Source organism: Amblyomma maculatum, chromosome 6 (genome assembly GCF_055883805.1).
Source record: "Amblyomma maculatum isolate TAMU_Amacu chromosome 6, ASM5588380v1, whole genome shotgun sequence".
Classification (NCBI taxonomy): Eukaryota; Metazoa; Arthropoda; class Arachnida; order Ixodida; family Ixodidae; genus Amblyomma; species Amblyomma maculatum.
The window spans coordinates 50,239,089-50,254,062 of NC_139349.1; the positions used below are offsets into that span (position 1 = coordinate 50,239,089).

At 50.3% G+C, this 14,974-nt stretch overlaps 1 protein-coding gene across 1 annotated transcript; it reads right to left on the reverse strand.

The window, feature by feature from the left end:
- Window positions 1-2,234: 2,234 nt before the first annotated feature.
- On the reverse strand, window positions 2,235-8,946 carry LOC146185718 (uncharacterized). Its single transcript, XM_084606645.1, is given in 2 exon segments — window positions 2,235-6,354; window positions 6,356-8,946. Coding segments are annotated over 2 exon segments (4,512 nt in total). The 5' UTR covers window positions 7,844-8,946; the 3' UTR covers window positions 2,235-3,330.
- Window positions 8,947-14,974: the final 6,028 nt, after the last annotated feature.

The following is a 14,974-nucleotide window of genomic DNA, read 5'->3' on the forward strand; positions in this document are numbered from 1 at the left end:
GGAGGACAGCCGGAACAGTGGGAAAGGGTTCTGACTTTGACAGCAATAGGATAAATATGGCTGAAACTGCTCTGAAGTGGGTTTTGATCCCGTGGTGCCAGAAAGATCAGTTTCGCCGGCCACTGCGCGAGACCACTAGGCTATCGCGGCGACCGATCACAGCGGGTGTGTAACTATACTGCCACTCTCTCACGCTGCGCTTTGCAAGCCGTTGTTTTCACCAATTTCCATCTGTGCGCAATGGGCCCACCACACTACTATTGCACTGTGTCCACAGACGTTAAATTGCACAAGTCGCTTGCTTCTCAGCGGTTATGAGACCTAATGAGTTTGAAGTGTGTCGCTTCTTCCTATTTGGCATGTTGCGGTAATTGTTGTACCATATTGTTCACGACAGATTTTTTCATTCTGCTGTAAAATGCACATTTTATTTTGTTGTCATAGTGTGCTGAAGTTTAGTTTTTCGCTGTGATTTTGTGCTTTTTTGTTTTACATCAATGCTGTGTCACTGCCATCATGCCTCTATCATGCACCAAGCCTCTGGCTACGGGTTCAGTCCCTGTTTTCATATTTTGTATGGTAAGAGTACATACTATAGAAAATTACTTTGAATACTCCGCCAGGGGGGTGCAGTGGTAGGGCGCTCGACTGTTGTGTCGAAGGATGCGGAGTTCACCACTGCAGCTTCTCTCATAGCTGTGGGACATTAAATCCAAGAAAGAACGGTTATACCCTCGCCCTTCCGCGCCATTCTCTTTCCCCTCTATCTTCTCTCGCCGGCGACAGCTCAGTGCTGAGAAAAGCCACGGCTGGTAAACTATACGTTTGTACTCTTTTCTACTCATTAACAAGAGCATAACAGCCGAAGACAGGTGATAAACAGAAGATACAACATTCATAGCGGTGGTATGACGAGGTTACGTTTAGGTGAGGGGAGACTGGACGCGGGTGATGACGGCGTGAGTTCGCGTCAAGGGAGAACAGGAGATGGAATGTTGGAAGGGGGTGATGCCGCTCTCGCCGTCATCGCTAGCGCCATGGTTGTCTCCTAGACTCGACAGGTCGGTGCCCTCTAGGAAGTCCTCCGTGGAAGAGCTTGGAGTTATGGCTCTGTCAGGACTTTGTGAGCGAGCGTAAAGGCGAGAGAGAGAAGGAGCCAACGTCACCGCGTTCTACGGTAACGGCGCGCCGTCGGTTCAGCGAACACGTTCTAGGCTACTGTGAAGAATGATTCTACCTAGCGCAGGCATGCTTCCGCAATAAACAGAATCAACGGCAGCAACGGGCATCCGCCCTTTGGATACCCGGGGGACAGCGAGATGAGACGATGTGCACAAAAGCACACCACCTCGCCTTGTCCACCACACACGGTGGCCGAGTGTACAGCCAGGCCTCTAATCGCCTGGAGTGTCCCGGATCGGAATCCCGGTCCCCGCATCGCAGCGATCGCAGGCACAAGCGCTGCAGGCGCAGGGATTCGAACTCGGGCCTTCGCGAGTGCGAGCTCGGCACTTTACCCACTCGGCTACCGTGTGGCGCGGCTTATTCGCGTCGCTTAGAAGTGCTGATTGCAGATGACCATGGTAGAAGGAAGCGGAGCATGCGCGATCTGACCGTTCGTGGTGTACAGTTATCATCGCTAATAATGGGAGCGTATGCAGTTTGCTTGCAGGATTCGCTTCTGTTGTCCTACCTGTTCGCCGTCGTCTTCTCTAGCGCACGATGCAAACCATCGGTTATTTCGCAGTGACGTTGCGCGGACGTGAGCGTAATGCGAAATATACTAAACAGAGGTAGAATTCCTTCCTTCGTTTTTTTTTCTCTCTCTTTTTTTCATGGAGCCCGACAAGTTTGCAGAGTTCGCGGAAGGTTAAAGTACCTGAACCCACTGAGCTCGGGCCGCTTAGAACTGCAGACGGAAGAGTTTGCGAAGCCGTTTACATTTATTTAGCGTTATCTTCTCCTGTACACGTACAGTTCGCTTGCGACTTCAAGACCATAATCAGAATACTATAAATTGAAGGGTATTACTTCGGTCAAGGTTTAACGTGCGATATCGTCTTCATGCGATACTAAAGTACTCGGAATGCGCACAGGGCGCTCGGAATCATCCCGGACAGCATCCCGGGGCAGGAGGGCTTACTCTTCGCCGGGTAGTGCGTGCATGACCCGAACGCTCCGTTCGCGCTGCCTTCGACGTATACTGCCGGGTGCTGTTAGATTTTGCGGTCGCGTGCTCAACCCACCGCTGACGCCAGTTGTTAGGTTTGGGTCGCGAGCGCCGGGGTAGCGTACCGCTGCGGCGCGCGGCCTCTCGGTAGCGTTGGCCTGGCGGCTCCGTGGACGGCGGACGGCATCAAAGGTGCCAGCAAAGACGAGGCGTCTTTTAACGAAACAACCTTTACTGTAACATCAGGAAGAAACGGGCAGTGAAGCTGACCCGGAGAGATTACAGACACTCTCACACAGCTGGTGTCTAGCGTCGTGCCAACGGCGCGTCAAAGTAGTCTCTCTCTCAGCGGAGTCGGCCGCTGCTTTTTATAGTTTTTCCAGTTCACAGGGAAAGGGTAAACCCTCACAGGAAAGGGAGAGCCAAACATGTTGGTTCACGACGAATGACTCAATCGCAGGTGTTCCGACCTCATCTCCTCCACCTCCTGCAGACAGGAGAGGGCGACGCACTTTCCCTCGAGCTCCAGGCTTGACCAGCTTTTGCACACACACGCACGCACAGGAACACGCTGAGTCTTGTCGGCGGGAGGAAGCGTTGCGCGGCCGATGAACGGCGTCGAAATGGCCGATCCGCTCGCGGTTCTGCCTGTTGCTATGCGGTGGCCGCGTCAGTTGTCCCACTTCTCGGTGGAGAAACGTAACAGACTGCCCCGCCGGGGAAGGGAGATCCCGAAGGGCAGGGGACTGCATCCGCTGTCCGGAGGGATCGGGATGTTGCTGCTAGCTGGGGTCGTCCAACTCAGCTTCTCTTGAGCTCAAACAGCCTGAAGAAGTCCTTGGCAAGTCCGGGTTTCCAAGGCACTCTGCAACCTGTCTTCAAGAGAGATTTCTGGCAGCCCACAACGTCACAACCACGCTAAAGACTCAACCGTTCAGCCAGCAAGCACGGCACAAACTTCACAAAGTTCTGCCAGACTATTTCCCTCTTATGCCCCCATCTATATTAAAGGGCAGCTTAGCAGCACTTGGAACGCGTCCACAAATTTGAAAATCGCATTTTCAAAACAGCACTTCAAACAAAGATACTACAATACAAATTTTCAAAATCCTATGTCAGGAAGAAAAACACCAACTAGTGAATAAAGGCTTCTTCTCAAGTTATGGGCTTCGACTTAAGCCATCGGCATTACCGTTGAGACTCCCCTTTTTGTAACGCACCTCAAAAGAATACTGCTGTAAAGCGAGGCTCCAGCGCAAGAGGCGACCATTTTTGGAAGAAGTTGTCTGCAGCCATTGGAGAGGGCAGTGATCCGTCTCGATGATAAACCTCGAGCCGGCAAGGTAGCACGATAGTTTCTGAACGGCCCACACGAGACAGGCACACTCTTTCTCGGTGGCACTGTACGCCTGCTCACGACCGGTCAGTTTGCGACTAGCATACAGGACGGGGTGTTCCTCTCCTCCAGTCTCTTTCTGGCATAGTACAACTCCCATGCCACGCTCACTAGCATCGCACTGAACCACGAACTCTTTAGTGTAGTCTGGCGATCGTAGCACAGGCTGGCACGTTAGAGCGCTCTTTAAGGCTCTAAAAGCGCTTTCCTTTGTCTCGTCCCAGACGACTGTTTGAGGCTCCGTTTTTCTGAGAGCATCTGTCAGGGGACTCGCAATATCAGAATACCTGGCGATGTATCTCTGATAGTAGCCGGCGACACCTAAGAACGACCGGATATCGGTCTTTGTGCGCGGCTGAGGAAAGTTTCGTATCGCGGCAACCTTTATTTCAGAAGGACGGCGACGACCCTGTCCAACCACGTGACCGAGGTAAACAACTTCGGCACGTGCCAACTGGCACTTGGGAGTTTTGACCGTTAAGCCTGCTTGGCGCAAACGGGTTAGCACTGCCCGCAAGTGTGTCATGTGCTCCGACCAGGATGCCGAGAATACCGCAACATCGTCCAAATAAGGCAAAGCGAACTCCTCAAGTCCCCGCAACACTTTGTCCATGAGGCTTGAAAAGCAGTAAGGCGCGTTCTTTAAACCAAAACTCAAAACTTTAGGACGGAAAGTTCCCATTGGTGAAATGAACGCCGCATACCTACTAGCCCGCTCTGTTAGGGGAACCTGCCAGTAACCCCTGACAATGTCTAGTGTGGAAATAAACTGAGCGCTACTAACTTTCTCGATGCGCTCCTCGATGTTTGGGATCGGATAAATTTGATCCTTAGTGATGGAGTTTAGCTTGCGGTAGTCGACACAAGGACGAGGGTCCTTGCCTGGTACCTCAACCAAAATCAAAGGGGAGGTGTAATCACTCTCACAGGCCTCCACAACATCCAGCTCCAACATTTTCTTTACCTCAGCCTCCATAATATCGCGCTGGCGGGGTGGTACACGGTACGCCTTGGACCGTACAGGCTCAGAGGAGGTAAGTTCAATGTCATGAGTAAGGACAGAAGTTCTACCAGGCCTATCAGAGAATTGACCTCGAAACTCTTGCAAGAGTTCGTGCAATTCGGTTTTCTGCTCAGGCGAAAGCGGTGCTTTAGCGACTAATTCACTAATTAGCTGTTCGGTGACTTCCCTGTTCGTCACTGTACCTAGTCCCGGAAGTTCGACCGGAAGCTCTTCGGGCATGTTCACCATCATACTCACCACTGCTTCCCTTTGCCTGTACGGCTTAAGCAGATTACAATGGTAAACTTGATGTACCTTCCGTTTTCCTGGCAGACTCACTGTGTAGTTAACGTCCGACAATTTTTGCACAATCCGTGCCGGACCCTCCCACTGCACGTCCAGCTTGTTTTTCAGCGATGGGCGTAAGATCATTACCTCATCGCCCACCTCAAAGCGACGGGTCCTAGCTGTCCTATCATAATGGACTTTGGCCCTCTGCTGAGCTTTGATCATGGCTTCTTCTGACAACTCCTGCGCCCGCCTCAAACGTTCGAGCAACCTGAGCACGTACTCTACTACGACTGGGTCATCGCCCTGGCCTTCCCACGATTCACGAAGCATGCGAAGAGGAGATCGCAGCGTCCGACCGTACACGAGCTCTGCTGGCGAAAACCCTGTAGTTTCATGCGGCGCGGTTCTTAGGGCAAACATCGCCGCCGGCAGGCATAGCTCCCAGTCAGTTTTTCGCTCAAAACACATAGCTCTCAAAAGCCGCTTCATGACGGAGTGAAGTTTTTCAACGGAATTCGACTGGGGATGGTACACGGAGCTATGCAAGAGCCTTATTCCGCATCTTTCCAGGAATGATGTGGTCAAAGCGCTAGTGAACACTGTGCCCTGATCTGATTGGATTTCTGCAGGAAAACCAACTCGCGCAAATATGGACAGCAGTGCATTCACTATCTCCACTGAACTGAGTTCTTTAAGCGGGACTGCCTCGGGGAACTTTGTCGCGGGACAAATCACTGTCAGAATATGTCTATACCCTGAGTTTGTTACCGGTAGTGGTCCCACAGTGTCAATAACGAGCCTTCTGAACGGTTCCGTAATGACGGGCACCAACCTCATCGGCGCTCTCGATTTGTCCCCAGGTTTGCCCACATGCTGACAGGTGTCACATGTCTTTACAAACTCTTCTGCGTCCCGAAAACATCCTGGCCAATAGTACTCTTGCAATAGGCGGTCCTTAGTCTTTTTAATTCCTAGGTGTCCTGACCACGAACCTCCATGCGACAAGCGCAACAGATCCTGACGATAGCACTCAGGCACGATCAGCTGATCGAACTCAATTCCCCTGCGGTCTAGATACTTTCGGTACAGGACCCCATTTCTCACTTCAAAACTGACATTTTTCTTGGCGATACCTTCTTTTAGATTGCAGCGGATGTTCTCAAGGCTGCGATCCTTTTGTTGCTCGGCTATCAAAGCAGACTTGCTGACATTCAGCAACAAGTTAAGACTCTCTGACGTAGGCGCGACGAACAAACCTGCAGATAGCTCTTCTAAACTACCCGTGTTGGGCATTTTCTCTCCTGTATCCGGTGCCTTCAATTTTTCAGGCTCACTTGTGTTTACAGCGGACGTGGTCTCAATCTCAGCGTGCTGTTCCTCCGACCCTTTTTCATCGCTTGACAACCTCATCTTCGGAATTACCGCCTTTGCAGCTAGCTCCCGAGCTCTAGATCTGGTTAAGGCCAGTACGCTAGCCTCTCCAAAAACAAGCCCCCTTTTCGCGCAAGAGGTGATCGGACTTGTTTGAAAACAGGTACGGGTACTGAGGAGGAAGCATAGATGACACCGCAGCTTCTGTCTCAAGAGCGCCGAAAGGCCCCTCAATAAGCACTTTGGCTATGGGCAAACATACGCTGTGAGCTTCCACTGCTTGTTTGATCCACGCGCATTCACCCGTGAACATCTCTGGTTCTATGTAAGAAGGGTGAACAACATCCATGGTGGCCGCAGAATCGCGAAGCACTCGACACTGTTTCCCGTTCACGAGGAGGTCTCGAGTGTACGGTTCGAGAAGCTTCATGTTCTCGTCACTTCTGCACAACGACAAAAACACGATCTTTGGTTTCGTCTCTGGACACTGCGCCGAAAAATGACCAGGCTTCTGGCACGTATAACAGACGCGCGATTGCCTTGCCTCGAACCTCTTTTTCCGTTCGGCTTCGGTTACCTCCGTCGCTTTATCGCCGGCCGGACTGCTTTGACTCGCATCCGCACCACGTTTATTCTCCTTAGCTTTAAAGGGCTTGAACTTCGGCCTCTCAAACTTAGAGCCGAATTCCCCCTGTTGACCGTCCTTAGCTCCACGAGCCCGACGCGTCACAAACTCTTCAGCTAGCTCGGCGGCTCTATCCACCGTACTAACATCTGGCCTATCCATGACCCAATACCGCACGTTCTCGGGTAACCGACTGTAAAACTGTTCCAGCCCGAAACACTGCAAAATCTTATCGTGGTTACCAAACGCTTTTTCTTCTTTGAGCCACTCATACATGTTTGACATAAGCTTGTAGGCAAACTCTGTATACGACTCACTTTTGCTTTTCTCATGCTCTCGAAAATTCCGACGGAATGCTTCTGCTGACAGCCTGTACTTTCTTAGCAGACTCGATTTAACTTTGTCGTAATCCTCTGCTTCCTCTTTTGTCAAGCGAGCGATTACGTCTGCCGCCTCACCGGGTAACAAAGTGAGCAAGCGCTGTGGCCACGTTTCCCGAGAAAACTCTTGCTTCTCGCACGTTCGCTCGAAGTTAACCAGGAACAAACCAATGTCCTCTCCAAGCTTAAACGGCCGCATTAGGTCACTCATTTTGAACGATTCCCGTTCTCCTGCACCGTGAGCCCGACTTGCACTGCCAGAGCGTCCCGCGTTTATTTCGAGACGTTTCATTTCCATAGAGAATTGACGGTCTCGCTCCTCTTTCTCTTGCCTTTCCTTACGGTCTCGTTCCTCTTTCTCTAGCCTTTCCTTACGTTCACGTTCACGTTCACGTTCACGCTCACGTTCACGCTCCTCTTTCTCTAGCCTTTCCTTACGTTCTTCAATGATCTCAAGGCATTCCAAAAGCTCGTCATCTTCAGCTTTCGACTCAAGAATAGCCTTTAACACTTCTGGTTTTCTGAGTTTGTCTGACAAATTCAGACCCAGCTCCTTCGCAAGCTCTAGCAATTTCGGTTTGCGAAACGACTTCAAATCCAAATCCATGGCTGTTCCGAATGCTGCCTTCTCTACTGCCCACTATTGCCTTGCTGCAATTAACCCAGCAACAACGACAACACAATTACCAGCTCTGTTCTCTACTTAACAGAAGCCTGGCAAAACTCAGTAGAAGAAAGTCCCGCACTCACCAAACCTCGCAGCCAAGAATCCAACGCAGTCGTTCAGCTGCAGGCAACCAGTCATCACACAGGGCTCGTTGCACTGCTCCCGCCTTTCCGCTGAGCTGCTTTGATTCACGAGTCACGCCTGTGACATCTCCGCTCTTCCCACCAGATGTTGCACCTCGGTCAGGCCTGGCTCGTTTCACCGACCACGGTCACTGCTTGGTCGACCTCGTCTCTCCGCTGTTCATCAGTTGTTGGACGACGGTATCGCCTGGCTCGTCCCTCCAACCACGGTTACGGCTTGGTCGTCCCACCGATGCCTACCAGTTGTTAGATTTTGCGGTCGCGTGCTCAACCCACCGCTGACGCCAGTTGTTAGGTTTGGGTCGCGAGCGCCGGGGTAGCGTACCGCTGCGGCGCGCGGCCTCTCGGTAGCGTTGGCCTGGCGGCTCCGTGGACGGCGGACGGCATCAAAGGTGCCAGCAAAGACGAGGCGTCTTTTAACGAAACAACCTTTACTGTAACATCAGGAAGAAACGGGCAGTGAAGCTGACCCGGAGAGATTACAGACACTCTCACACAGCTGGTGTCTAGCGTCGTGCCAACGGCGCGTCAAAGTAGTCTCTCTCTCAGCGGAGTCGGCCGCTGCTTTTTATAGTTTTTCCAGTTCACAGGGAAAGGGTAAACCCTCACAGGAAAGGGAGAGCCAAACATGTTGGTTCACGACGAATGACTCAATCGCAGGTGTTCCGACCTCATCTCCTCCACCTCCTGCAGACAGGAGAGGGCGACGCACTTTCCCTCGAGCTCCAGGCTTGACCAGCTTTTGCACACACACGCACGCACAGGAACACGCTGAGTCTTGTCGGCGGGAGGAAGCGTTGCGCGGCCGATGAACGGCGTCGAAATGGCCGATCCGCTCGCGGTTCTGCCTGTTGCTATGCGGTGGCCGCGTCAGTTGTCCCACTTCTCGGTGGAGAAACGTAACAGTGCCCCACCCCGGCAGCTTGTGCATTGTTGCGCGCGCGATATGTCTGCGATAGGATGGTAGTGCGCGCGGCTATAATACACACCGATGTAACTGTATTTTAAAAAACTGTAGTGGCCACTCGCGCGCAGTCATTTGTGGACAGTGCTCAGACACTTGCGCGCGAGCGACGCGAACTCGTTCACCTTTCGTATTACAAATAATGTACAAAGCTCAGGTGTTAAATAAGGTGTTTATTGTTCACTTTTTCATGGTTTCATTCCTTAGTTGTTCTTGCTGTTACAGTGCACTGTTATGATTTATGTGTATTCACGATCCTCAAATTACGTCGCGTGCTTGTGTTTCCTTTTTTCCTTTTCTAAGAAATAAAACTTCAGTTGGTAGATTGCGCTTAACCTCAGCATTTTTCCAGTTCCTTTGTCCGTGTACAACTAAGCAGCGCAGCATTTGTGAGAAGTACAAAGCTCCCCCTGTGCTTTCTTCTTATCGCTCCCCTCTGTACTTCCCCTCACTACCATCTCCCTATCCCCTTTTTTTAGGTGCTTCAGATTTTTAGACAGCCGGCAGCACTGTTTTCCTTTTTTCCGATTATTTAATAATAAACTACCACCACCAATATGGCCACCAGACCTGCGCACTTTCCCGGGAGTTGTACTAGAGGGAGATACCATTCGGGATGTACCAGAAGGTACCACGGAAGCGGCGGCCTTGTGGTAGTTGCTATAGAATTGTTGTGGAAGTGCTCGAAGGTACTGATTAATGCACTGAATAAGGCTGGCGTCGGCAGTGATTGTCCGGCATGGTGCGAGCGGAAAGAAGTAGGTGAGTTCTTCATGGTAATTCACCGTTCACATTTAGTTGTCTTTCCAGATTCTCCAGCGGTAATTCGCTTCGAACGCAGCCAAATCCTTAACCTGCTGCCGAGAGCCGCGGCAAGCTACTGCAGATCGGCACAGGAACATATAGCTACGGCGGTGATCACGTCGGAACATCCATGGAATTGAATAAACAACAGCTCTTCCGAATGAATCTGTCTATAAAACCCCACATCATTGCATGTCCCACTAATATTATTACAGCGTTATTAATTTACCTGCAGAACGTTACGTTGTTTTCTCAGAACCAGTGCCAGGTATGCTCACGAAGCCTCGTACGCAGGAACACGTGTGGTCCTGCGAAATCTCCGCGGCCATATTTGTAGCTATCGCCAGCCCCTCTCTCCTGTACGCCTTGCCCTCTCAGGACGCCTTCGAAGCCAAAACCCACCACATCCTGACCTTTGCCGTTCGTGACATCGCACCATCCGTAAGCTGTCCCCGCACTATTCACTCCTATCTTCCGCACTCAGTCCGGCCCCGGTGGCATCAACCAGCACCTTCAGTTATAGAGACGGCGATCTCCGAGTTTTAGTCCCGTCACTGCCATGTTCTGCACTCTGCCAGGAACTGCCGGCGTTTTCCACTGCCTCGCGTGCTGCTCCCATGGGCTCTACCGAAGCGTGGCGGAACGAAGCAGTGTAAATCAAAAATGAACTGGGACTTATGGAAAATAAACTCGAGGCTTACAGAAGACGAACTATTTTTAAGAAAAGTTAAGGAAAGCATTGATATTTTTTATGAGAGCGAAACAGGCTGTATTGAATCCTGGGAACGATTTAAACAGGAGGTTAATATGAATGCAATTGAGCGCTCTTCCATTATTAGGTATGAGGAAAAGAAAGAAGAAAAGCATCTGCAAGAGCTCTTAAAATATTTAGGGCGTGAAGAAGAACGAATGCCGGGTATCTTCATGCATGATATAAAAGGCATCAAAGTTAGGCTAGAAGCTTTGGATGCCCAGAAGTACAGAGGCGCTGCGATAAGAGCGCGCACGGAAAAATGGCTCGGTGGCGAGACGCCAACAAAACGCACCGTCGCTGATAAAAAGCGATATGCGCGCGCGAACGAGATAACGGTTATTGAATACAAGGTGCAGAGGCATGATGATCAAGGCGGAATTACGAGCGCCTTCGTGGAGCATTACCGTGAGCTGTTTTCGAGCAAAGCACCAAGTGAAGAAGGGTTTAGAGATAACTTTTTGCCTCTGATGCCAGTATTAGGCAAAGAAGTTACTGAAGAGTTAGAGAACGAAATAAGTGTGGAGGAAATAGAAAAAGCCATTGATGAATGTCGGAAAGTCCTCGGGACCAGATGGTTTGAGTGCGGCCTTTTACAAGAGCCTTAAAAGTCAGTTATCTATCATGCTCTATAGGCTTTTCAAGGAGTGCTTTGATGTGGGTTATCTGCCACCGTCGTTTAGCAACGCGCATACGGTATTGGTTCCCAAGACTGATGAGCCAGCCACGCTTTTAAAAGTTACAAGCTATAGACCGATCACGTTAACAAATGTTGATTATAAAATTCTGATGAAGGTGTTAGCTAAGAGATTGCAATACATTATAAAATATATTGTTGGACCTCATCAAACATGTGGAATAAAGAATAGAATCATTTTTAATAATATTCATGTAGCGCGTAGTGTGTTCGAGTGCTGCGATGCTCTAAACAGGAGAGTGGCCATGGTTCAAGTTGATTTTGAAAAAGTATTTGATCGTGTGTCTCATTAAATATTGTACTGTTTGTTGGAACATATTGGTATTGGTGCCGTTGTATTGAAAGGAGTTAAAATGGCTTATGCATGTTGTTCTACACGCCTTATGATTAACAAAGTGTTATCTGAAAGAATTGATGTAAGGGCATCTGTGCGGCAGGGATGTCCACTATCTCCTCTCCTCTTTCCTATATATTTGGAACCATTGTGTAGAATGGTAACTGCGAACGAACACATCCGTGGTTTTAAGTTGGGAGTATGTGAAGTGAAAATATTGGCATACGCTGATGATGTGGCGCTTTTTTTGTGAAGACCGCGAAAGCGTTCCGGAAGCTTTGAAAGTAACACAAAGGTATTGCAGGCAGACTGCTAGCGCTGTTATTTTAAAGAAAAGTCTCGGAGTCTGGCACGGGAAATGGGAAGAGGAACCGGAAATTTTTCTGTTGAGTAAGATGGGCTACAAAGCCCGGAGTTTATTTGGGAGTCCCATTGGACAAATACGGGGAAAATACGAATTACTGGAATGAAAAAGCGGAAGAAATACGGGAAAGGACGAAAGGATGGATGGGACGTAATCTCTCTATTTTCGCCCGTGCGACTGTATGCAATACCTTTTTGGTGGCAAGAATAATGTATTTACTTCAAGTATTGTATTGTGCTCGAATCAATATACAAAGGTTCCATCGTGTATTTGCGGTCTTCATTTGGTCGTCCAACTGGGAACGAATTAACAGAGATAATCTCTTTCGGCGAGTTAAAGACGGAGGGTTGTCTCTAATGCATCTATATGTGCGGCAGATGGTTTTAAGGTTTTGTTTCCTACGTGACCAAAAAGATGCATTCCTGAGAACCTTTATGCAAATCATGCTGTCCAGTGCAATTCCAGAGTTTATAGTCTCTTCATGCTCTGCTCGGGGATACACTGTTTCACGCTTCCTGCGAGAAGTGGTGTGGTCGTTCAGGTTTTTGCGCGTGCGGTACTCTGTAGAGTATTTAGCGACGGTACCACCTAAACGGCTGTACAAGGATCTTATTTCACAATTGTTCCCAGCTCCATTGTACAGAACCTTATACTGTGAAGGCCCAGGGAAAGACGTGCTCAAGCGAGTTAAAAACATGACTGTTGCACCGGGCGTAAAAACATTCTTTTTTAAATTGCATACAGGAACCCTCCCAGTCAAAACATGGATGGAAGAAAAGGGCTTTTTTGTACCTTGGGGCTCAAACTGTCTACTATGTATAAAACCTGAAACAGTTGTGCACGTTTTCCTGGATTGTTGGGATGCGGTGTTTTACTGGGATGTGTTATAGAGGACACTTAAAACAGACCTGCCATTGACGCCACTTGGAATTCGGTACTTGACAACTGTTAATGATGATTTTCAGTATGACCTCATCATGCTATTGGGCCTTCACAGTATTTGGAGGAGTAGGATGGCTTATAGACAGTGTGATGTCGATGCACGATCTGTATGTGATTATTTTGTTGAACAAGTGTATAAACTAAAAGAAATTTTGAAGCAGCAAGACGCTGCGGAGGAGGTCTTGAGTCTGATGGGCGAACTTGTGGTAATGAAAGTCCATTAGACACGGTTGTCAGCCAAGGTGCATGGCAACCACGATCTTTTACTGATGTATTTGTACCAATTCATGCAATAAAAAAAAAAAAAAAGGAAGAAGCGTGGCCTTGTGGTAGAACATCCACCTCGTGTTCGGGAGGTACCAGGTTCGATCCCTGGTGCCGCCGGGTACTCACCGGCTTTTCAATGGGTGCAAGCTTTCCCTCGGCCTGGTGCTCAGCTCTTCAGGTTGAAATGTTTGGGAAAGGGGTCATATGTTTCAAATAGTTCCTCCGATGTGGCAATGATCAGTTCCGCCATCGGACGACAATAAGTCCGCAATAAGTCCGCTTCTGCGGCAAAATCCCATTATGTGGCTCTTTTTTTATGTGAACCCAACCTTTGCAGGTCATGAGTTTGTTCGAAACTTTAAGCCCTCGAAGGAGCACATCAGGGTTAGCAGAGCATCTTCCAAACGCACACCCCTGAGAGAGCCGGGCGCCGGGCAGGGGGACGCTTGTATAGCACGGCCGCATGGTCCCTCTCCTCTTCGTCGCTATCCTGGCGCTCTCACCTTCAGCATTGACCCCAGATTTAATTCTCTGTTCCCCCGCCTCCCATGCGGCTCCCTTACAGTGTGTGGAGAGGTCGGCCTTGCGGTCTGCATCTCCGTGCTGCCACCTTCTACATTCACCCCGCGCCCCGGCTGCGTAGGTCACCGCGTTCAGTGCCGCTCTCGGAGCCCTTAAAGAGTGCGCTCTCGCGGTCTTCATCCCGTCACTCCCATGCTCCGTGCATATAACTTCCTGCATTCAGTCCGGAGATCATGTCATATGCTCCCGCGGGCTGCGGAGAGGGCCCACTCCCACCTTCTGCGCTCAGTCCGGCCTCCGTGAGTTTGGCACCCGCCCGGCGTTCGGCTTGTGAGGGCTGCGGTGAGGGCTCCCTCGCGGTCCGCATCCCATTGCTCCGATCTTCCGTGATCAGCCCGGGAATATGCCGCCGCCTTGCGTGCCGCTCCCGCTAGCCCTGGAAAGAGCCCCGACGTGGTGCCGTCCAGTCGATCGCACCCTGTGCATTCGGCATAAATCCCGCGGCATATGCCGCCGCCTCCCATGTGGCTTCCGCGTTCTCAGCGGTCTCCTTACTGTCGCTGCGATCTTCCGTATTCAGCCCTGACCTGGTGGCTTATTCTTCCGCCTCGTTTGCGACTGCTATCGACAGCGCCCTCCAGGTATACGACTTACCGTTCGCCCGTTAATTCGGCTTACAGTCTGAACTCAGTGGCGCACTGTTAACTTATCTGTTAAGGAGGCATCCTCGCTGCTCACGCTAGTGGAATGGATTCGATACTCGATGCTGTGATGTTCACCTGGGTTTGGCGACTCTTCGACTCCTCTAATTATTGTCTTCCGCCTCAGCGCTCATCTTTCCTGTATGCTTGCGCGCTGTCGCGTATCGTATGTCGGAAAATCCCTCTGGACAGATGGTAAGCTTAGCGGGGAGGCCGGCGGTGCGCTGTCAGTGAACGCACTTCGACACCAGGAACGTAGCACCTTCCCTGGTGGTGTTCGCATCAACTTCACTGTCGTGCTCACAAGCAGGCATTATTGTTATATCGTACGCGCACGCTTTATGGCAGTGAAGTTCATAAAATCCGGAACAATTTTCGTGAGTACGTTTACACTGAGGATGACAAGACGTATACCCGGCTAATGCAGTCGCCGCCGTAATTTCCGCATTTTATTACTCGGCACTGGATTTATTTCGGCTACCAAATACCTTCGGGAGAGTGGTAACTGGTGTGAAAATCGGAAGGAGAACAGAGGAGTCGGCACGTCATGCAAGTGAACAGAAGTACACGTTCTCGGCAATT